Source organism: Panthera uncia (genome assembly GCF_023721935.1).
Source record: "Panthera uncia isolate 11264 chromosome C1 unlocalized genomic scaffold, Puncia_PCG_1.0 HiC_scaffold_4, whole genome shotgun sequence".
NCBI classification, from domain to species: Eukaryota; Metazoa; Chordata; class Mammalia; order Carnivora; family Felidae; genus Panthera; species Panthera uncia.
Window position 1 is genome coordinate 97,353,220 of NW_026057585.1, and position 22,108 is coordinate 97,375,327.

General features: G+C 45.3%; 1 protein-coding gene across 6 annotated transcripts in view; it reads right to left on the reverse strand.

Moving 5' to 3' along the window:
- KIF1B (kinesin family member 1B) overlaps positions 1–22,108 on the reverse strand; it is a 151,126-nt gene that overhangs the window by 19,498 nt on the left and 109,520 nt on the right. For all 6 annotated transcript variants that reach the window (XM_049618126.1, XM_049618127.1, XM_049618131.1 and 3 more), the window contains 10 exons: positions 19,961–20,051; positions 18,081–18,199; positions 17,400–17,455; positions 15,200–15,308; positions 13,804–13,870; positions 12,777–12,861; positions 9,552–9,657; positions 3,396–3,510; positions 2,406–2,539; positions 1,141–1,202 (listed from right to left, as the gene is read on the reverse strand). In XM_049618126.1, coding sequence (XP_049474083.1) covers positions 1,141–1,202; positions 2,406–2,539; positions 3,396–3,510; positions 9,552–9,657; positions 12,777–12,861; positions 13,804–13,870; positions 15,200–15,308; positions 17,400–17,455; positions 18,081–18,199; positions 19,961–20,051 — 944 coding nt within the window. The remainder of the gene's footprint in view (positions 1–1,140; positions 1,203–2,405; positions 2,540–3,395; positions 3,511–9,551; positions 9,658–12,776; positions 12,862–13,803; positions 13,871–15,199; positions 15,309–17,399; positions 17,456–18,080; positions 18,200–19,960; positions 20,052–22,108) is intronic.

Here is a 22,108-nt window from a genome sequence, read left to right on the forward strand (position 1 = left end):
AAAGGACCATCCCCGTACTCCCCACACACACCCCACATTCACGAGCTCAGTTAGGACGGCAGACGGCAGATGGCTTCAGCCCCGTCATTTCCCATTAATTTCTAAAAATATACTGTTTTTACATATCGAAGATACGAACTTCTGTTAATTAATAAAATTTCTCAAGGAAATATCTGGACACCGTCAATAGCTACTACTGGGACTTGGATTCATACTCAGTCTTTTTTTAATCTACATCTTAACTGTGGGCCCTGACCTTTTCCTGTATATGCTCTCTAAAATGATTCAAGCTCACCTTAATCAAATGTTGTTTATTTGTTCATTTTTAAGTTTACTTATTTATTTTGAGACAGAGACAGTGTGAGTGCGGGAGGGGCAGACAAACAGGGAGGGAGAGAGAAAGAGAATCCCAAGCAGGCTCCGTGCTGCCAACGCAGAGCCCGATGTGGGGCTCGAACTCACGAGACTGAGAGATCATGACCTGAGCCGAAATCAAGAGTCAGATGCTTGACCGACTGAGCCATCAGGCGCCCTCAAATGTTTTTAAAAACACTGATTTTTGTCCATGTTCTGGTTTATAAATCTAGAAATGCAAAGGGCTGCTTAAGGCCACCAAGCCAGAGAGAGAAGTAATGGCAGCCCAGAGAGACATCCGAAAGGGCACCGAACAAGTTCAACTTAATAATTTGTCTTCCTAGGGCACAGGAAGTTCAAATTCTAGCTTGACAACACCTGTAAAGTCACACTGCCAAGTTACCTTTGGGGCTAACGTGGAGAGGGAAACGGTTATGAGGTCTGGAAAGCTAAATTCATTCTCACACACTCAAAGTTTTTATAATATGCAACAACCTCCTAACGTTTTGTTCAGTACAGTTTTTGTAACTGTTCTGCAGGTCATAAACCAAACAGTGTTGTTACTTAGAAAAAGGTAACTCTCACCACCACCAAAAAACTTATAAAATATACTTGTTATATAAATATATAAAATATATATTTTTATATATAAAATATACTTGGTTTCTTATAAAATATACTTGGTTTCTACAAAATTTTCCTACTCGTGTAGGTTAGATTTTTGACCTAAAATACTCCAAACACAGGCAAAGATAACCATCACCTCCCTGACCCACAAGGGCTTACCTGGACTACCCGTGTCTGCCATTTTGCATAAACTGAGTTCATAAATTCCAGTGACACGATTGCTATTTGAATTAAAACAAACACTTGTTTAACTTCTCATGGCACAAAAACAGGAAAATCTCAATTCTCTCTACTTAAAACACTGTCTCCTCTGGAGGGACTGCAGCCCACCCTTAAATATAATTACAGACATTTCTCACTTCTTTTTTTATTCTGAACTTAAGAAGTATACTTTTTCCTAGGAGTTTGTTTTCATGCCAATCTTTTGAATTACTTCAAAGGATGAGTAAAATTGAATGATGAACCCAAAAGTTTATAATACAAAGGTAAAAGTTAAAAATCTGTGTTTTCTTTTCTTTTAAATTTTTTTTAATGTTTATTTATTTTTGAGACAGAGACAGAGCGTGAGCAGGGGAGGAGCAGAGAGAGAGGGAGACAGAATCCAAAACAGGTTCCAGGCTCTGAACTGTCAGCGCAGAGCCCGATGCGGGGCTCGAACTCACGAACTGCGAGATCGTGACCTGAGCCGAAGTCGGACGCTTAACCGACCGAGCCATCCAGGCGCCCCAAAAATCTGTGTTTCCTTACCACGAGAGACAAGACGGGCAGAGGAAGGTCTGACCAGAATGAAAAGATAAACATCGACTTTGGGGGCATGTCATGAGGAAGGTTACTGAACCCTCCACTGTGTTAGTAACGCATATTTATTTTGAGAGAGAACGTGTGTGCACACATGCGTGGAGGAGGAGCAGAGAGAAGAATCCCACACAGGCTCCACACGCTGTCAGCAGAGCCTGACGCAGGGCTTGATCTCTCAAACCGCGAAATCACGACCTGAGCCGAAATCAAGAGTCAGACGCTTAACCGACTGAACCACCCAGGCGCCCCGGTAACACGTATTTTTTAAGCTGAGTGGTGACACACAAGCATTCCCTGTATTAGTCTTGGCGGATTTCTACAGGTCTTAAATACGAATAAGTCTTTAGAAGAAGAACGTCCCAATGGTGATCATTTAGAAATAATGACATCTGAAAGAACATTTAGTCCCTGAAAAACTGCTGAGTGTTCACAATGTAATAGTCTTCCTTCCTTCATACGCTCGTCTATCCGTCAGTATTCCATTAAATGCCAACATTTAAAAGTTACTGCCCTTCAGGCATCCGGTTGTAAGCTAAGCCCGCAGCAGCAAGCCAGGCACACTGCGGGCTCTGCTGACCCTGCAGTGGGCAGACCAAATGGAAACTCAACTTGTCTCAGAAACTTACGAGTCCGGTGACTTCGAGTAGCCGCTGCCAAAGAGGCTGCGCAGAGAGCGTGGCGGCGAGATCTTGGCGTCCCGGGAGTAGAAGACCATGCACACATCTTTGGTGATGACCGCCGGCTGGATGCAATGATCCAGCTGAAAGCAGAGAGGGGTGGGCCCCGATGAAACCCAGACGGAGCACTGTGGCAGGAGTCTGTGCGCCGCCACGGTTGGAGAGCTGGTCCCAGATGGGGGGCGGGGAGATTTCAGCTCTGCCAGTCGCTTCAACAGCAACTCGGCAGACGATACGTGCAAGAGTAGGCGGTGGTCCTCGCAGCTGCTTTACTTTTCGGAACTATTTTTAAAAGTTTTTTCTGTAATAACGGTTCCTATTTATTGTTTCTTATGTGCCAATCACTGTCCTAAATGCTTATATGTGATCTCTCAACACCTTTCTGGGGTAAATGCCATTATGTTTACCCTTGTTTAAGAAATGAGGGAACTGAGGCAGAGAGAGACGAAGCCCCTGTGTAAGGACATGCTGGCAGTAAGCGGCAGCACAGGGACCTGCGCTCAGTTGGGCTGGTTCCAGGGTCTGTGCTGTTAACCACGACCGGGCTCTGCCCACAGCTGCAAAAACACGAGGCAAAGTTTTCTTAAACTCATACCTTCTTTGAAGAATGGTGATTAGGCCACTAAAACTGAAGCTATAGTAGAAATCATAGGGCTTTTTTATTTTAAAGTTTATTACTATTTTTTTGAGTCATCTCTAACACCCAAAATGGGGCTCGAACTCACGACCGACCCCAAGATGGGGAGTCCCAACCTCTTCTGAGCCAGCCGAACACCCCGTCATGTAACTTTTCGATTAAACAGAGACTAGGAACAGAATTTCCTACAACCAGAACGGCAGCAAACGGTTGACAAAAATCTGTCAAATCATTCCTCTTCATCTCCCACGGTCATCTGCCCACTGCTCAGGGCTGGCCATTCAAGTTCAGAGTCTCCTCACCTCTAGGTATGCTGACAAGGTCATGTAGATCTTTTCCCCATAGGGTGTCACTCGGTTCAGAAGGAGAGAGTTATGGAGGGAGCTGTCCCACACGGCCTCGAAACGGTAGAAGGTCCTAAGGTCAGAAAGGCGAGAGGCAATTACCTGAAGAAGTGAAGTCACCTTAGTCGAGGTACTGTCACTGTCAGTAACACTGCCGACACCCACAAACACCTGCAATATATCGAAATCTAACAACACAGTGGAGGCTTTACCCCCTCGGAGGAAGAGGTAGGCCCCCCCCCCCCCCCCCCCCGCCTCTCCCCCCACCCACTACCCAGGAGCACTCAGCTATGCCTTCCCCCCCACCCCACAAGCCTGCTTTTCTGCCTATAAACATAAAAATAGAGCAATCAAAGAGATTAGGATGAAAAGGATAAGTGGGTACAGACAGAAACTAAAGGAAGAAAGCCAAAAGGAGCTCCTCCATCAGTCAACAAAGAGCAGGAAACAAATCCTCAGTAGATTGTAAGCCTGTCTTCACCTCACAGTCTGGTTCTGGAGCCTCAGAAATGTCACAAACATACCTGAGAAGATTGATGGAGGAAACAGGCAGGATAATTTAAGTACTGGGAGTCTTATTTTAAATAAAAAAACAAGTGGTTATCCTTAGCTGATGTTTCAGAAAAAGAATAATTTTAGAGTAGAGCTGGCTAACTACTATTTGTTACTTTTCAAAAAAAAATCCACAAGAAAACCAACCTTACATTTAAATAACAACTAGAAGCTTGATTTAATGAGTACCTATAAACTTTTTAAAGTTGTTCTCGTATCTTCTTTGTAAAACCCCACAGGGCTGACCTGGCCTGACATGGGTTCTGCCCATTCTGCAGTCTCATCTGAAGCACTGTGCTGAGTTACAGGTCAGCCCCCGACTGCCTGCAGTCCCCCCGCAGGGCCCCCGCGGGCTCCGTAACAGGTGCCTACCTCCGACAGTGCCTGTTCCATCACTACTGGCTCTCACCCGATTCAGCTGGCAAGCGGTGGCGCACACTGTGCTTCCTGCCCAATACACTCCTCCGAACTCCTTCCCAAATGGTGACCTTGCTATTGCTGTCTTTTCTAGATTTCCTATGACAAATAACTGGTGTATTTTCTCTCTAAACACATGCCCGTGCTTCCTTCTCCTGAAACTGTCGAGAGAAAACAATTCACTTCTAAAAGAACTCCCTAGCCACACCTCATCCTCCACGTGTCAGACTAGGGAGCTCTTCTAGAAGCCTGACCAGTTCATTTCGTAGCTGCTTCCACATCGAAGTCTTCCGCAAGTACCTGCCACTCTCTCAAACGCCTAGCTTTTGATGCAGTGTGGATGGGTCAAGAAAATACAAAGACACCAAAGGAACAAAGAAACATTTAACAAGACAGAGACAGATAAAGCAACCAAGGGTCTCAAAAAGCAACCACAAGGGGCGCCTGGGTGGCGCAGTCGGTTAAGCGTCCGACTTCAGCCAGGTCACGATCTCGCGGTCCGTGAGTTCGAGCCCCGCGTCAGGCTCTGGGCTGATGGCTCGGAGCCTGGAGCCTGTTTCCGATTCTGTGTCTCCCTCTCTCTCTGCCCCCCCCCCCTTCATGCTGTCCCTCTCTGTCCCAAAAAAAAAAAAAAAAAAGTGGGGAAAAAAAAAAAAAAAAAAAAAAAAAGCAACCACAAAGGATGGTGGAAGTCTTCCTGGGCTCCTGGGCTCAGCAGAGAACACGTCATGCATCCACAGCGCCCTGTTTCAATCAAATAGTTCATTTTGGTTTAAAACACATTCTAATCCTGGGTGGTGATGAGCACTACTTGGGCAGAAGCTCCCTGAGAGCTCTGTCACCCGAGACTCCGCTTTTATTGTGTCCCTGTGTGTGCTGAGGTACCTGGAACGGGCCTACCTGTCACACCACGAGGTCTGGACACACCCGTGCTGAAGTGGAATGAACCCCCTTCTTAGAGCGAGGGCATCTATTACTCTGGAGAAGCCGGACAGAAGTCCCTGTCCCTCCTGCCTATAATCTCTGAGCCGTTAAATTTTCACACCGTGACTTAGCACCTCCCAGTGCCAATATTTAGGGTTCATGACTCTCTTTCAACACAGGCAAATGTTTTGAATTTGTCAAAGAAAAGCCTCTTCATTTCTGTTTTCAGGTTGGGTTTTCACTTAACCTAAGGAGGAAATTTCAGTGGTAGAACCTTGGCTAACAAAAAGGAATTTCTGACTCCACTAAAATCTTCCTGCATTTGCGGGGGAGGGGATTTTTTGTTTCATTTGGCACTTGGGGGTGCTGCAGCACATTCTTTTGGAATACCCACTGAAGATGGCAATCCTTCAGAGATGGTTGTTAAGAAACAAGACTGGTGAGAAATGTCAACTGAATCAAGCTAGCAAGAGAATTTAGAATTAGAAACAGGGCTGAGTCCTGAGACATGTTTCCCTGTATGGCTCCTATGGTGGTTAAGAAATAATCCCAAATGGATTTCTCGAGATGTTCTGAACAATGGCAGTGTGTGTGTGTGTGTGTGTGTGTGTGTGTGTGTGTGTGTATCTTTAAAAACCAAACAGGGGCGCCTGGGTGGCTTGGTCGGTTAAGCGTCCAACTTCGGCTCAGGTCATGATCTCACGGTCCGTGAGTTCAAGCCCTGCGTCGGGCTCTGTGCTGACAGCTCAGAGCCTGGAGCCTGTTTCAAATTCTGTGTCTCCCTCTCTCTCTGCTCCTCCCCTGTTCATGCTCTGTCTCTCTCTGTCTCAAAAATAAATAAACGTCAAAAAAAAAAAATTAAAAAAAAACAAACAAACAGACATTTTAGGCTATGTTGTCATGTATAACTTCCTTCATTTTTCTTCCCTAAATCAGATGAAGAGAGATGGGCAAAGACTTCCTTCACTATTGAACCAGGACTTTTTTCTACTGCAAAAGAAGAAAATAGATAAGACAAGCAGTCCTGACAGAGAAAGAGAAATGTTTAAAAATAAACAGCCTATTTTTCACAGACTCAGCTGCCCAAATAGCTAAACTGGTCTCTTCTACGGCATAGGACAAAACAAAGAAAACAGTGAGTAATTATGCAAAGCTACAGAGCAACAAACCTTTCAAGCTGCTGACAGAGACAGGACAGACAAAGAATAGAAAACCCAGCCTGAGATTCCACGAAAGGAGGGGAGTAACGCTCTAATTGGTAATGCAGCAGAGGAAAACCCGAAGGCGCACAAGAATTAAATGGACAGGTCTAGTAAATGGAATGAGAGAATACGAACTCTGTCAATCATTTAAGAAGCTGTGTGTGAAACTATACACATCAGGAAAACCCGGGGAACAAAGGGTGCCGGAGAAGGTGTTGCTCTATCCTAGGTCTGCACGGGGAAAAACTACTAAATTAAAATAGTAGTCCAAGCAACGTAAGACATAAAGCATTCTGATAGATTAGAATCTTTATGTGCAAAAAAGCAAACAGAAAATACCTAGGAATGTCCTTATCAAGAAAGAGCCTGCAAAAACACAGAAAAGGCTTTTGTTAGTGCAGCAGTGGCACAAAAAAGGAAAGAGGAGAGGAAAGCAAAAGCGAAAAAAAAATACATAAGACACATTTGCTGTTAAGCAAAGTAAATTCAAGTGGACAATTGACACAGAACTCCATGGGGCACAATTTGATAGACAGCTTACAGTGACATGGGTCCCTCTCTCCAGAAACATTTAATTAAGGAAAATGCTGGGCACAGAAGGGACTGTGGAGACCACCTCTATTAACACCCCCTCTCTGCAGATGACTCAGTACTGGAAGGGGTAGGAAGTTGCTGCAGAGTTAAGGGAAAACCAAAGCGATTCGGTAACACAGATGCGGGACTGGAAAGAAAAGCTGCAGTGGCCCCTGTTGGTCACACGCCACCATCAATACCCAGAGGTGCTCTCTCCTAGACACACGTGCACAACACACTCACACTGGAGTTCAAGTTCACCTTTAAACATTGAACCTTAGGCGAAACGAACAAAAGCTCTCAACCAAATTCCATTTAGCAACTTGCCAAATTAGCTTAGGCTCTCCGTATTCCTAAAATGGAAAGATGGATGTCCATTACGCGCTGAACATCCTAAACTAGATGGGTATCTCACCCACCCAGACAGTCTGCTCCCTAGAACTGAGTGGTGTGCTTATCGAGTGTCAATAGTACCTGGTCTTGACCCTGTTTATGCCGTTGTACTTACCATGATTATCTAAATTAATCCAGCATTAGGCAAAACAATGTAACGTGAGGGCAAAAATAATTTTTGCTCAGTGTGAAACAAAACTAAGTTGAACATTTTTAAAAGATTTGATAATGCTGAGTTGTCAAACAACTCAGCTGTCAAAAAACAGCTGTCAAACTAAGTTTGGGTGTGATCAATATAAAAAAGGGAAATATTAAAATTGTAATGACAGATGACAGAAAGCTGACAGGATTTTGCCATTCGATTTTCTTCAGAGGTTTCTACTTCTTGCTCCACAAGATTAAAAATCACAGGCGATGAATTATGGGTGTGCTTTTGCAAGAAAGAGCATCCCAAGTCCAATAAATAAGGCTACAATTAAAGACAAGGCCTTGGCCCTACAGCAAGAGCTTGACAAGACAATGTACATTTATGGAGCTTAAATTAAAACGTTCAAAGTGCATATCTTTCTATTTTACTTGACGTTGGCCGACTTTTTTGATTAATTAACTCTACACCTCTATTGCGGAAGATAAGCTGCTTTTGACAAAAGCCAAATTCATCTCCTGCTGCATCTGACCTGCGGCCAGGTATGAATCCCGGGACTTCCGAAGGTCACTCTAACACAGGCCATTTAGCTCAACCAGCGTTTCAACCAAACATCATCCTTCCCTGTGAGTTTTGCTAAGTAGCCTAGGAATATTTAGGATCTATTTCTCATAGCTGCAAAGAAAACATGGTGCATGCCGGCTGCCTCGGCAGGCGAGGATACCATGCAGGGTTAGTGAGGACTTCAGAGAAATGGTACCGCTCACGATTCTGCCCAGGAACGGACCAGGGAGGACCAGAGCACGCTTCTGTCCCTCTGTCCGCCCCGGCCCCCCCTACAGGTACACCCTCATACTCAGTCCCTCTCCCTCACAGCGCCTGCAGCTCCTCCTACAGGCAAAAAGCGAACAGATATTTGCTTTTTTTCCTCTTTCCTATGCAAAACTGTAACACAAGGAAACGGTGGAAAAAAATTAACTCTGGCCCAAACTTTTAATCCCATTTCTGCCTTTTGTCTCATTTTTCCTCTCCCTCTTCCCAACATAGATGTGAGCACGTTTTTCAGGAATACACAGAAGTATCCAGAAGTCCTCCTGTAATGCAAAGGCAGTGTCCTGAGCCCACATCTGCAGACACAGCCACCCGTTTCCCAGCCATCGCTACATACAGGAATGGAGTCTCTGTGCACAGTGACAGAACTCCTTTCCTGGGGACGTAAGGGGCCCAGAAGATTTATCTCCAGTCTGACACGGGAAAGAAGACTGGCTATGTACTTTATGCATTGTCTGTCATCACTTGATTATAAAATGGAATTTTAAGGGAAGCCAGTTTAAAATTAAAAATAAAATAAAATTCATTATTTACAGCAGATAACCTTGGTCAGAAGAGTTTATACGTATGAATTTATCTCCTTTATAAGTGAACGAAAATGAAAAGCAAATACTAAGAATCCTGGAGCCTATGCTGGCAGCAGCAAAGCATAAACACAGGAGGGTTTGCTGGGCCCAGGAGGGCACGTTTCCATGACACTTAGGACAGACAGACCTTTCCCACAGCAACCACTTCATAGGAGAGCACCTAGTCTCAGCAATAATTAATTTATGCTTTTAAACCCTTGGGAAGAATGCTGAATTTTCTTTTTCTGTTCTCGTCTCTAAGACTGTATTTCATCTACTCAAACTCTACCCCGGAGAGAGTATTTTCACTCAGTATTGGTAACAGATCCACATACATGTAGCTCCACAATTATTTACTTTTGGAGAGCAGAGTGGCAGGGAGAAAAGGGATGTCTGAAGTGAAAGAGGAATTCGTTTCTGCCCCTGGACAGGAGTCACCGGTGAATGGGGAATCTAACGGTGTGGCGTCAACCTGCACGGGCTGACTCATCACGCTGCACAGGGGCCCTACCTGCTGGAGTTGTGGGAGGACTTCAGGTACTTGGCAGAGATAATATTTAGGGAGAGGATAGCATCGACCGCAGCCTCATCCACTTCAGCCTTGTTCCTGATCCGGCCTACGAGGAAGAATAAAGAAACTAGGACAGGGGTACACTTAACAACACAACAGAAACTCATTAAGCCAAAGAGAGACTTTTAAACCTGTGTACCTTCGGGTGCCGGAAGGGTCACTTAGCCAACCACCAAATGGTCCTCCACTCTTCCCCCTGTTGTCTTCCCTTTCCTGCCCACATTTGGTCAATTGTGAAACCTTACTGACTCTTTGTTTGGAGTTTCTCATGCTCATCTCAACTTCTAGTTCTCATACCACCTCCTGCTCACAAAGGTCACCCCCTTCCCATCTGGAACACTGCGATGGCCATTTCACTGATCTCCTGGCTGCTCACCTCATCCCCCTCTCCAATCCACCCCACACTCACCTTACAGAGACTTCTGAAGCCACTGCCTTCATTATACCGCTTAAAAAATTTTTTTAATGTTTATTTATTTTTGAGAGAGACAGAGAGTGAGTGGGGGAGGAACAGAGAGAGAGGGAGACACAGAATCCAAAGCAGGTGCCAGGCTCTGAGCCATCAACATAGATGCCCGACACGGGGCTCGAACTTACAGAAGATCCTGACCTGAGCTGAAATCGAATGCTTAACCGACTGAGCCACGGAGGAGCCCCACCACTTTCCTGTTCAAAATCCTACAACTCTGTTTTCCAGTGAACACTAGGGGACGTACTGCAGAGAGGCTAAGAGCACAGCCTCTGGAGCTAGACTGGATTCAAATCTCAGCTTTAACACTTTCTGGCTGTGAAGCTTAGGCATATTGAGTCTTTGTTTCCTCTTCTATGAAGTGTGATTAGCAATTCTTCCCTTACATGATTGTTAAAACCATGTTATGTATTTGTTATGTTAAATAATATTTTTAGAGCATTCAGAAAAGTACCTGGTATAGAGTAAGGACTACACAAGAGTTTGTTAAAATAAAAAAAACAATAATAAAAAAGAAAAGCTTCAAAAACCACTGCCCTAGACAGAAGAGAGTACAATCTCCCTTCTAGGGGTTCTTAATGTGGTCCACAGATACTCAAGGGGTCTATGTATAAAATTCAGGAGGTCCATGAGCTTGAATGAGAAAAAAAAAATTACAACTTTATTTTCATGAGCCTCTGACTAAAATTTGGCATTTCCTTCAATTATGAAGGGAGGAGACAATCCACAGGAAAATCAGCAGAAGCTGTGACTCTATCCCTGTAGAAATCAGATGTTTTCATGTCATACTAAGGTAGAATATCTCAACATTCATCACCGCTCTGAGTGATAGAAATTAGACCTGCTGCTTCTTTAATGCATTTAATGCATTAATATGAAGAAAAGCTTATACTATGAACTTATTTAGTATTTGAGCAATCTCAGTATCACTAGTTCCCTTTGTAACCCTATGTACAGCTGACCCTTGAACAACACGGGTTTGAACTGCATGGGTCCACTTACACACAGTTGTTTTTTCAGTAAATACAGGATAGTATTGTAAATATATTTTCTCTTATGATTTTCTTCCCCCATGGTTTTTTTTTTTTTTTTTTTTTTTTTTTAAAGTAGGCTTCATGCCCAGTGTGAAGCCCAAAGCAAGGCTTAAACTCGTGACGCTGAGATCAAGACCGGAGCTGAGATCAAGAGTCGGACGCTTGACTAACTGAGCCACTCAGGTGCACCCTCCCGCCCTTATAATTTTTTTAATAACGTTTTTTTCTCTAGCTTACTTTAAGAATATAGTACATAATACATAAAACATACAAAATACATGTGAATCAACTGTTTACGTTATCAGGAAGGCTCTGGTCAACAAGAGGCTGTTAGCAGTTAAATTGTGGGGAGTCAAAATTATATGCAAATATTCAACTGCACTTCAAAACAATTTTTTTTAATATTTATTTTTGAGAGACAGAAAGAGAGAGGGAGGGAGGGAGGGAGGGAGGGAGGGGCAGAGAGAGAGGGAGACACAGAATCTGAAGCAGGCTCCAGGCTCTGAGCTGTCAGCACAGAGCCCGACAAGGGGCTCAAACCCACGAACCGTGAGATCATGACCTGAGCCGAAGTCGGATGCCTAACCAACTGAGCCACCCAGATGCCCCTATCCAACTGCACTTCTAACCCTTACTCTGTTCAGGGGTCAACCGTACTTTATTTTCTACATTTAAAAACATTAATTCTGAGGCTACCCCACTGCCAAAGGGGTCCATGGCAACACAGGATCCAGAACCCTGCCTTGGACTCTAAAGCTTATACGGTTTATCCAGTTTTTTCTTCTCATCAGGAGACCTTGGCCATGGGTTTCTAGCCATCTGCATGTTAGACATGTTCCTGACTCTCTTTTCAAGATGTTTCTGTGTATGGAAAACAAGACAAATGAGAACCTTCTAATTTTTCCCACATCTGTTAAGATCCTCCTGGATCCTTTCTATTGTTAATTCTCAGCCCGGGGTCTTTCTCACTTGCCCTCATTTTGGCACTTACTCATCAAACTGCTCTATTTATTTATTATTTTTAAAGTTTATTTATTAATTTAAGTAATCTCTACACTCTACATGGGGCTTGAACTCATGACTCTGAGATCAAGAGTCGAATGCTCTACTGACTAAGCCAGCCAGGCGTCCCCCCACTGCTTTGCACATACATATGTCGTCTCCTCAACAAAACCGCAGGCTTACAATGAGCAGACACTTCTCTTATGCCCTCTCAGAAGCTTTAAAACAGAGCCATTCCCACGGTAGCTGAGTAAAATAACGGTTGGTTGCGGGGCACCTGGGTGGCTCAGTTGGTCAAGCATCTGACTCTTGATTTCAGCTCAGGTCATGATCTCACGGTTCATGACATTGAGCCCTGTGTCGGGCTCTGTGCTGACAGCACAGAGCCAGTTTGGGATTCTCCCTCTCTCCCTCTCTCACTCTCTCCCCTCCCGCTCTGCCCCTCCCCCAATCTCGCTCTCTCTTGCTCTCCCTCTCTCAAAAATAAATAAATAAGCATTAAAAAAATAATGGCTGGTTGAATAACATATCCCTAATGATGGGAGTTGAGAAAGAGTAGTTTCAAACTCTAGGCCACATATTCTCCAGTACTCTTTCTGCACATTCCCTGTGTTCCTCTAAAAAGCCTGGCTCTGTCCTCAGCTGAGGGAATGTACTCACCTACCACCAGCTCACGAACATCCTTCCAATGGAGCTCACTCCCCTTCTCATGGATAATGGTCACCGTGATCCTTCGCTGGATGCCCTAGGTAACGGAGCAGGGTTGTAATTTAGCTGGGACAGTCTAGGATTTCCTCTTGTGTGCTGCTTTCTGGACTGCGTGGTGTGGGGGTGGGCAAGACGAGAGGAACGGAGAGGGGGCAATGCTGTCCCCACTCTCTCTTTTTTTTTTTTAAAGTAGGCTCCACGCCCAACGTGGGGCTTGAACTCACAACACCCTGAGATCGGTCACACGTTCTACTGACTGAGCCGCCTTGGCGCCCCTCCACGGTTACTCTAAACAAAGGGATATGGGCCGGGGACTGAGGAAGAGCCAGGTTCTGGAATGGCTTTAAGAACAAGCGGCTGGATGGTAGACCCAGAATATGAGACCCTCAGCTCCTACGCCCACCTGGGTGATAAGCATTTTCTTAAAGAGTTTACTTTTAAGTAATCTCTACGCCTGACGTGGGGTTTAAACTCACAACCCCGAGATCAAGAGTCACGGGCTCCGCGGACGGAGCCAGCCAGGCGCCCCGGGCATAGGCATGTCGGAGCACTGACCGAATCCACTTTTGATTTACCAAAGGAGGACACCTGTATTTCATGGCCAGATTTTAGTCCGTTGCAACTTCCATCCTCTATCCCCATTAAGGACTTTTAACTATAAAATTACGGTCTCCAAACATGGAAACTATATACAAGAAAATGAAATTGTATAAAATGACATGCGAGCTGCACAAATTATAGTAGTTGAATAAAAGTCTTTTTCAAAATAGGTCTCTCAAAATGTATTTCTACGTATGAGCAACGGTATAATACAAGCCAAGGTCTGAGGAAAAACATTAAAAAACGTACAAAAAAAGAAAAAAAAAGTACAACGTCTCCTGATCCCCAAATCTGCTTAAAGTGGAGAGGGAAAACAGAGACACAGAAAGAGCTCTGTTTTGGCTCTCTCCTAGGCCCTCTCTGGCTCCCTCATTAGTACCTGGTGAAGCAAAAATGTCCCCTGGCAGGGCAAGCCCGCTGTGTGGTCAACCACGGCTGGGATGTACCTAGAAGAACAGAAACGCAGAGAAAGCAGTGAGACGGGACGCCTGCGCGGAGGGCTCCGCCCGCAAGGTCTTCTCTGCTGCGACATCCCCCAGTGGTCTCGGTTTCCCTGGTCTTCCTCACCATTTGGGCATTCAGTGAGTCACACGGTCACTTGCATTTAATAAACCTTCTCACGTATCCGTGCCATATCCCCCTTACTAGACCCAAGTGCTCAAAGCACAGTAACATTTTGGGCTCCCTCCCAGCCTCCTGCATGACAGATATTCTATAAATAATGTACAACTGCAACAGCAAGTGTCAGGAGGTAGGAAAGGGGTCATTTCAGATTTCAGGTAGTTTTTAAGGATCAGAAAGCAATTAACTCAGTAGAAACTCTCCCTCATGACGCAAGTTATAATCACATTACAGGTCTGTGTACGGAAAGTACAGCTTCTTAAAGCCGTGTCACTACTGACAACGAAATATGGGACTGACACAGCCAGACTCTCCTATCAGTAGGAACACAAAAAATGTTTCATGGAGATGATCGTAAGGGTGGTACTCAGCATTATAAACAGAGGATCATTAGGATAACATTTTTTCCTTACCCTTTACATTAACCAATAGAGCCCCTTGCCTCTGTTCCAGGAATGGGATCTTTCTTTGTGTTTTTGCAAACGCAATTTAGAGACAACTGTGAACAAGAATTATATTCACCACTCGCTCTAACGCAGCTCACACACAGAGAGTAAGCTGATGTTGATTCTTTTCATCTAGGACAACAGACCTCAACCGGGGGTGCTTTGTAACGTCTGAGGACATTTTTGGTTGTCACACTGAAGGCAGGTGCTCCTGGCCCCCTGTGAGAAGAAGCCAGGGAGGCAACTACATATCCTACGATACACAGGACCGCCCCCCATGACGGAGACTTATCTGGCCCAAAACGGTGCTAAGGCTGAGAAACCCTGGTCTAAAGAAACATCCTGCCCTCAAATCCTCTCACTGAGATTATTAAGATAAGTTGTGACTATATTATGCACAAAATGCTTCTGATTCCCTTTGCTCTGCTGCTATTAAAACCCACTGTGTAAGTTTTCTTCCCTCATACAAGGTGCCAGGCTCCACGTTCTTGCTGTTGCTAACAAGAAGGCAAATTAGTATTCTGGACAGTCCCTTCTTTGACAAACATCTAATTCAAAAGAATAACACCACCAAAAATTCAATTCAAAACTGGAAGTCAACAGTGACGATGATTCATTAACCTGAATATGAGCAGAGAGGCTCAAAACTGCATTTTTTAATTTTGAAAAACTTTGCCCTTGTTTAAAAATTTAGAAAGTTGGACTTACTCTCCTGTAGGCTCCAGTTCACTGATCTCAAACCAAACCAGAAGATCGTACTTGCTCATGCTCTGGCCAAGGCTGGTTTTGCTCATGGTGTTTAACTTGGTAGCTGGAACTTTCAAAAGTTTTTAGAAAATGTCAAAATCTGGTCCGAGTCTGCTTAGTAAAAGTATAAACTTCTCTTCAAGGACACACTTGGGAAAAAGGCAACGAAAGTCAGGGCTCCATTTCAATGCAGAAGACTCGGAAAAATGTCACCATCCACTGCATTAGTGCCTCTAAATTCAGAGAACTGGGAAAATGGAGAGTCAGCTTGTTTCTGCCTCTCAACAAACAGTATCCACTGACAAGAAAACGGGTTTCGTGCAGAGTGAACGTGCTCACAAAACTATTCAAAAACCTTCCTTAGACTGTCATTATGTTCTGGCATGTGTAGCATGGTAACACTGTGGGAGAGACAGTGTGGACAGAGCCTCGTACGTCACAGGCTCTCTTCTCTCTCCCGTGCTCCCACCCAGTGGTGCCCAAACCTCCCTGTGCATTGGAGTCACCCAGGGATCTTAAAGCAAAGCCCAGGCAAGTAAATCATAATCTCCAGGGGTGGGACCCAGTCCGCCAAGAAGACTGAACCCCCTCTAGGGACTCTAATGTGTGGGTAAGTTTAGGAACCCCTGGTCCAAGATGCAAATACAGGATTCTATAAATGATCTTATGTTACACACTTTCTTCACATTTAAATTCCATATTATTAACTGTACTGGTGAAATAAGTTAGCCAAAAACACAGTATTTCCAGGAGTTCCAAATTCTACATGGTGGGTATTTTGAAACACTACACAGAAATTCTAAAATCTGGCAATACAAAGAGCGCTCTCTGCTCAGAACCTGGGAGCACTGGAGTGAGAGTCCAGTGGCTTGGGATCTAATACCGTTCAATCACTAACTATCTATGTGACTTGGGTTGAGTTGCTTAATCCCTGGGAGTCTGTCTCCTCATCTACAAAACGTAGATCATTAATATTTAGCCCGCTCTCTTGAAAAGGTATCGTGAAGAGCCACTCACAGATACCTGGGTATTTAGATACCCAAGAAGTATCTGGGTATTTAGATACCCAGGAAGTATCTAAAGGGGCCCAATACGTACAGCACCAGTCAAATGTTAGCCTGTCTGCACTATTCACTCCAGCTGAATTCCACTAGTCAAGAAAAAAATAGTGTCACTGATTCTGGTGATCACCTGATGGGTCAGAAAGTGAAATCAGAAGCATTAAAAAAACAAAAACAAAACCCACTCGCTAATAAAACTCTTGAAAATTAAAGATACCATTACAAAGAATCCAAACGAGCAAACACAATGAGGCCCTCACCTTATGTGGCGATGTGAAAGAGGCACAAGGAGAGAAGGTGTGTCCTCACATCTCTCCAAAGGAAACGTGATCCTGACAACATGCTAGACTCTACGTTCGGGTCAAGCAGCAAGGAGAAACCCCAGCGTTTCGTACGCAGAGAGCCAGGCTTTAGGATGAGCCCGGAGGACGGTTCTACATCTAAGGCAGAGCTAAGTCGGCTACTAACCATCTCGTTTAGGTGCCCTCTCACTCTGGCAGCCGGGAACTGGCAGAGAGAGGAAAGGGGGCGATGTGCCTGCCCCGTCCCGGAAGGTGGCGACAGCGGAGGAAGCAAGCGCGTTGGCGTGCTCAGAAACCGCGTCCAACACATGCACATTCACATAGTCAGCTACGAGAAACCGAATCAGCTCAATCTTTCTCTCATGGTCTGAAGGCAGGATGGAGAGCAGCAGTACGGAGGTGGAGAGCAAGTGTGGGCGGGGTGGGAAGGTGGCAAGTGGGCAACAAGGAGAGAGGATGAGAATGAAGAGAAAGCAAAACAGATGAATGAACATGCAGAATACATTTGATACGCAAAGAAACGCGCGGTCGCCAATCAGTTATGAGGAGTTACATACAAAAAGCAGAGAGATTTAGGGACAGGGAGCTTATCCAAATCTGTAATAAGAAGACCAGAAAGTTGGCAGGGAGAGAGAGCCCTATCGTTTCTGACTTCCCATTTAAACCAGGAACCAAGAATCCCAGCTCCTGCTAGACACAGGAATACGTAAGCACACACCAAGTGGAGCGGGAATGTGCAATGGTTTCTATCTGAAAAGCCATCAGAATCAGAGCCGTGTCACCCCAAGGAGGGCTCACCTGGCTTGGAGAGCGGCATGGGCGGAGGGAAGAAGCGTCGAGATGGCTGAGGCGGGCTGCAAAGGAAGGGGACAAAGTTCAAGACTGAGAAAGGGTCCCATCAATGGCGTATTTAAATCCCCTCTAGAAACGGATCCCTGGCACTTGCAAATGAGGCCTAGTATCAGATACCAGATATAACCCCACACAGTGAAACTGAGGCTAAGACATTTTAACAACAGTGCCCTTGGGTGTCCCAGTTAATAAACAGAAGTTTTCTGCTAACACGGACACTCTGCCATCTCCCAAAAGGCCCCATTGCTGCTCTCGTCATCGCTCTCAACGTCTCTACTTACAGCTCATGCTTCATATAGCTCTGGGTTAGTTAGGAACAATTACACAGAATTCTCATGTCGCATCACCTCAACTCTCTATCCTATTCAAAGTCTCTTCCTACCAAAGAGGTAGCACCCCAGGTCAGCTGGGCAAAATTCAATGCGCTCTACCTAAATTAGTGGTTCGGTGGCTTAGAAAAAAGGTGGTGACGTTTCTAAAGAGGAAATTATCAGGGACCACAGAAAACTGTTCTTCAGTTCTCTGAGTCCCGCAAAAGATTTCTTTTTTCCCGTCAAGTGGCAATGACAGTAAGAACAGGCCAACGATAACATCAGCAACAAGAATCTTTGCTTCTCTGGTCCAAACCTGTTAAGGTCCTGTCCTTGCAGATGAAGCGGGTGCTGCTGATAATGCCCAAAGACTTCAAATACTATCGGCTTGGTTTTGATATAGTCCACGAATGATTCCGTGACCTCCACTGCAATCTAATGAGGAATAAAGCCAAGCTAGATTAGGGAATGAATTACTCTAACAAACACACATTTTTGCTGCAGTCAGAATTTTAGCACTTCTGAGTAGCCAGGGTGTGCTGGGGATTTGACTCTGCGGGTCTCCCACACCAAGACAGGGGCTCCGCACTGGTTTTCATTCTAAAGCAACTTTAGTAATAAACTTTAGGCCTTCAAGACCCTCCGTCATCCGCCACCTGCTGCCCTTTACACACTTACTGTTTTGGCATAAACTCACCTGCCGCTCCTCTCTCCCCTGTTGTGCCTGAGGACCTGCGCAGGCTATCGCCCTGCCTGTAAGGCCTGCTCCTGTCTCTGTGCCTGTAAGTCATTCGCAGACTTCCAGGCCTGGCTTGAATAGTAACGACAGTGAGAAAACCATGCCTGTTGACAAGGCACCAGGTACATAACCAAGTCTGACCCACCTTTTCTTATCACGCTACATCCTTCAGAAAGTTCCCACCTCCTTTCCCCACCCAACTACCAACCCCGCCCCCTGCCCCCACAGAAAAAGTAACCTAAAGTATCCTTCTGTTAATGAAAATAACTTTCCCTCCTTTCTACTTCCTTTGCATTTAACAAATACCTTGCTAATAAGCAAGGTCTCTAGGCCATGTGATACTGCTGTTTCAATACGCGTCTTATGTCTCTACCATCCTAAGCTCTTCGGGGACACAACCCTCTGTGATTCATCACTCTTCCCTGGTGGCGTCAGCACAGTCCTTGTGCACACTATCCTCGTGAGTATTTCTCAGATACACGCACGCTCATACTCATGCAATTAAACATAAAGCAAGTGGGTTTCGCGTTGGCCGTTCCGTCTTTAGAGCTGTCCTTTCCGCTCGGACTTTAGACAGTGAATACGGTTAACAAGAGAAGGAGAGCGGTTCAGGTCGGAGCGAATCTCCTAGACACCACAGCCACATCGCTCTGGGCTTAAACCCCATCTCTGCCTCTTGTGAGCTCTGCAACCCTGGTGAGTGACTTTAACTGTTCTGCGCCTCAGTTATCTCAGCTGTCATTTGGGGGTCATGAGGGTCTGCGGTAGAAAGGTGAGGATTAGACGAATTAAGACACACAAGTGTCTCAGAACAGTGACTGACACAAAATAAGCTCTCAAAGAATGTTAGCTATTGTGAGGATGACGACTTCCGAACAGAGTTTGGGTGACCCTTCCTGGAAGAGACAGAAGCTCTGTTGTCTTACTCCACGTCTGAGAGAGCTGTAAGGGGCACTAACGGGTTAATCATAGTATCAGCTGCAAGGAAAACAGACTGAATCTTAATTTAGCTACAAAAGATAACGTAGTTTTTTTTTTTAACCTTATTTGCAACTGAGCAACGTAAGTATCTTCTAGTTGAAAGGATAATACATTAACTTTAACAAAACTCCTACTAAGTGTGCTTATTTTTCTAGGAAGGAAACGCTAAAAACAACTCACTACGTTCAAACTGATGGAAGATTTTATTGGCAGACCAACCCCCACATTGTTACACAGGGAAGGCTGGCTGCACGGTCCGCTGAGGATGACCTCACCGCTCTAGCCACTCCCTCCATTGTCTATTCTCACCAGGAAGCTCCCCCCACCCCCCCCATGCCCAACCCCAGGCACAGCAGTTTGGACGACCCTCCTTCCTGGGCTGAGAAAGCCAGAGGCTGCCCACACAGGACGAGGGCCTAACACCAGCAGCTATGGGGGCCCCCAAACCTGCAAGGCCTTTGGCAAAAACCACTTACATTCTGCACGTGATAAAAGCCCAGAGGACTTCCTCTGCCGTTGTTTTTGAGGGGTTCGGTGGAGAACGCTTCATCATGGCGATGCAAAAAGCTTAATAAAAAAATAAGACACGTGAATTTCACATTAACCAGTTTCATCAACATCGATGTCGTAGGAACCCGACTTGGATCGTATGGAAAGAAGCAGCCTACTTCAGCAGAGGCTTTCACTGAGCCAAGTAATTTGTAGTTCCTTGTAATGCACGTTTTCCAGGATCACTCAGATAGCATTTTAGATTTTATTTCAAAAATGACCGAAAGATTAACTGACGCTGACCACTTAGCCACCTGAACGCATATGCAAGACCTCAGATAGCAGAGCAAGAGTGAATTCAGGGAATTACTGTTTCTCTGTAGGAACATATTCTACTGAGAAAAAAAGATTATAAAATCATTTTGTGTAGAAAAGATGTGGCATATTCAGGCTTCTACAAGGAAGTGCTAAAGCCTGTGTTTGGCATTCTTGCCTAGGAGTCTCCCTAAAGACCTGCAAAGATTAGGTTTAAATGTCAGCTCCTCCAGGAAGTCTTCCCCAGCTCACCCAAACAGTTCTGTCTTCCCACAGCACTAGGGACCCGTTCTCTCCTCGACAGCAATTTCACTCTTTAAAATAATGTATTTACATGCCTGTCTCCCCGAGAGACAGCGAGTATCTCCTACAGTGCTCCAGATACAGAAGATACTCCTGAAATATTTGTGAAGCGATAGACTCTGCTTATTCTCACAGACTGTGAGTTTTTATTGTTCTCTCTTCCTCCCTATTAGCCTGAAATGAAAAGAGGTAGAGAATGAAAGAAAACTCAACACAAAGACTTACTCCCAGACAGAAATAGCCATCGGAAGGACATCCCACAAGAAAACAAGGCGGGGAAAGGAACGAATACTTCGAATAGGGTGCCGAAACCAGGATTATGAACTCCCTGTCTTCCAAATCAGTTCACGGAGTCTGAGGGCAGCGGTGTACTTTTGCCCCGCATTCCTCATCCCAGATGCCACCTGCTGCCGGCACTGAAGCGTTCCGCACCGCTCGCACCTGATTGGTCTTCTTCTCACTCTCCTCCTTAGCCCTCTCTTTCTCTCCCACCTGTACACCTTACTCCTTTTTTTCCTTCCGATTTCTTCCTATCCAGACCATACACCATACGTGCCAGAGGCTCCGGGGGCATCGCTTGATTTGCAGTCTATACTCCTCCATGTTATGATTACAGCAGGTACAAATATCCTGGGGTTCCACACTGTCATGCATGAAATCGTCCATACTGCTTGACGGCCGTGTCTTCTCTACACAAGCCAGATAAGAGTCCGTAATAGCTCAAGAAGAATCTGAATCTTCTCTCAACATGAGTCAACATGCCGTCCTCTCCAGAGCCGACCCCAGGTAGAGATGCTGCTCTCTCTTTGGAGATGTTAGGACAGAAGATCGACCTAACATTACTGACATTTCAGGTGCCCGTCAACCAAGGAGGTCTGTTTCCTAAAATATCCCAGTTGCCCCACAAGAATAACGATGAAAGCTCAAAGCAACTGGTTCATCTAGCAAACTCCATTGCACCCCCCCCCCACCCATGTTAACTTAGGGTTGCCAGTGAAAACACACTGAATGGGCAAAATCAATACTTCAACAACAACTATGAGTTAGAGCAAATGACATTAGTGGTCTACTATGCAGTAATCACGTTTGCTTCAGGACTTGGCTAAAATCTCTAGAAAGGCGGTGCTTTGGCAACTGCATTAGGATGCCTGGGAAGGCCGAGGCACATTCTGAGGGAGAGGGACAGCAGAACTTTCTAGAGCAGCCTCGTGGTGGCACCAGGGGCCAACTGCTGGAACAGGGCGGGTCAGATGTCACTCTCTGTGGCCCTTCACAAGTACTGAAAAGATATACTGATGTATATCAGTAAAACTGAAGGCATTAAAACTGAAGACTGAGGGGCGCCTGGGTGGCGCAGTCGGTTAAGCGTCCGACTTCAGCCAAGTCACGATCTCGCGGTCTGTGAGTTCGAGCCCCGCGTCGGGCTCTGGGCTGATGGCTCGGAGCCTGGAGCTTGTTTCCGATTCTGTGTCTCCCTCTCTCTCTGCCCCTCCCCCGTTCATGCTCTGTCTCTCTCT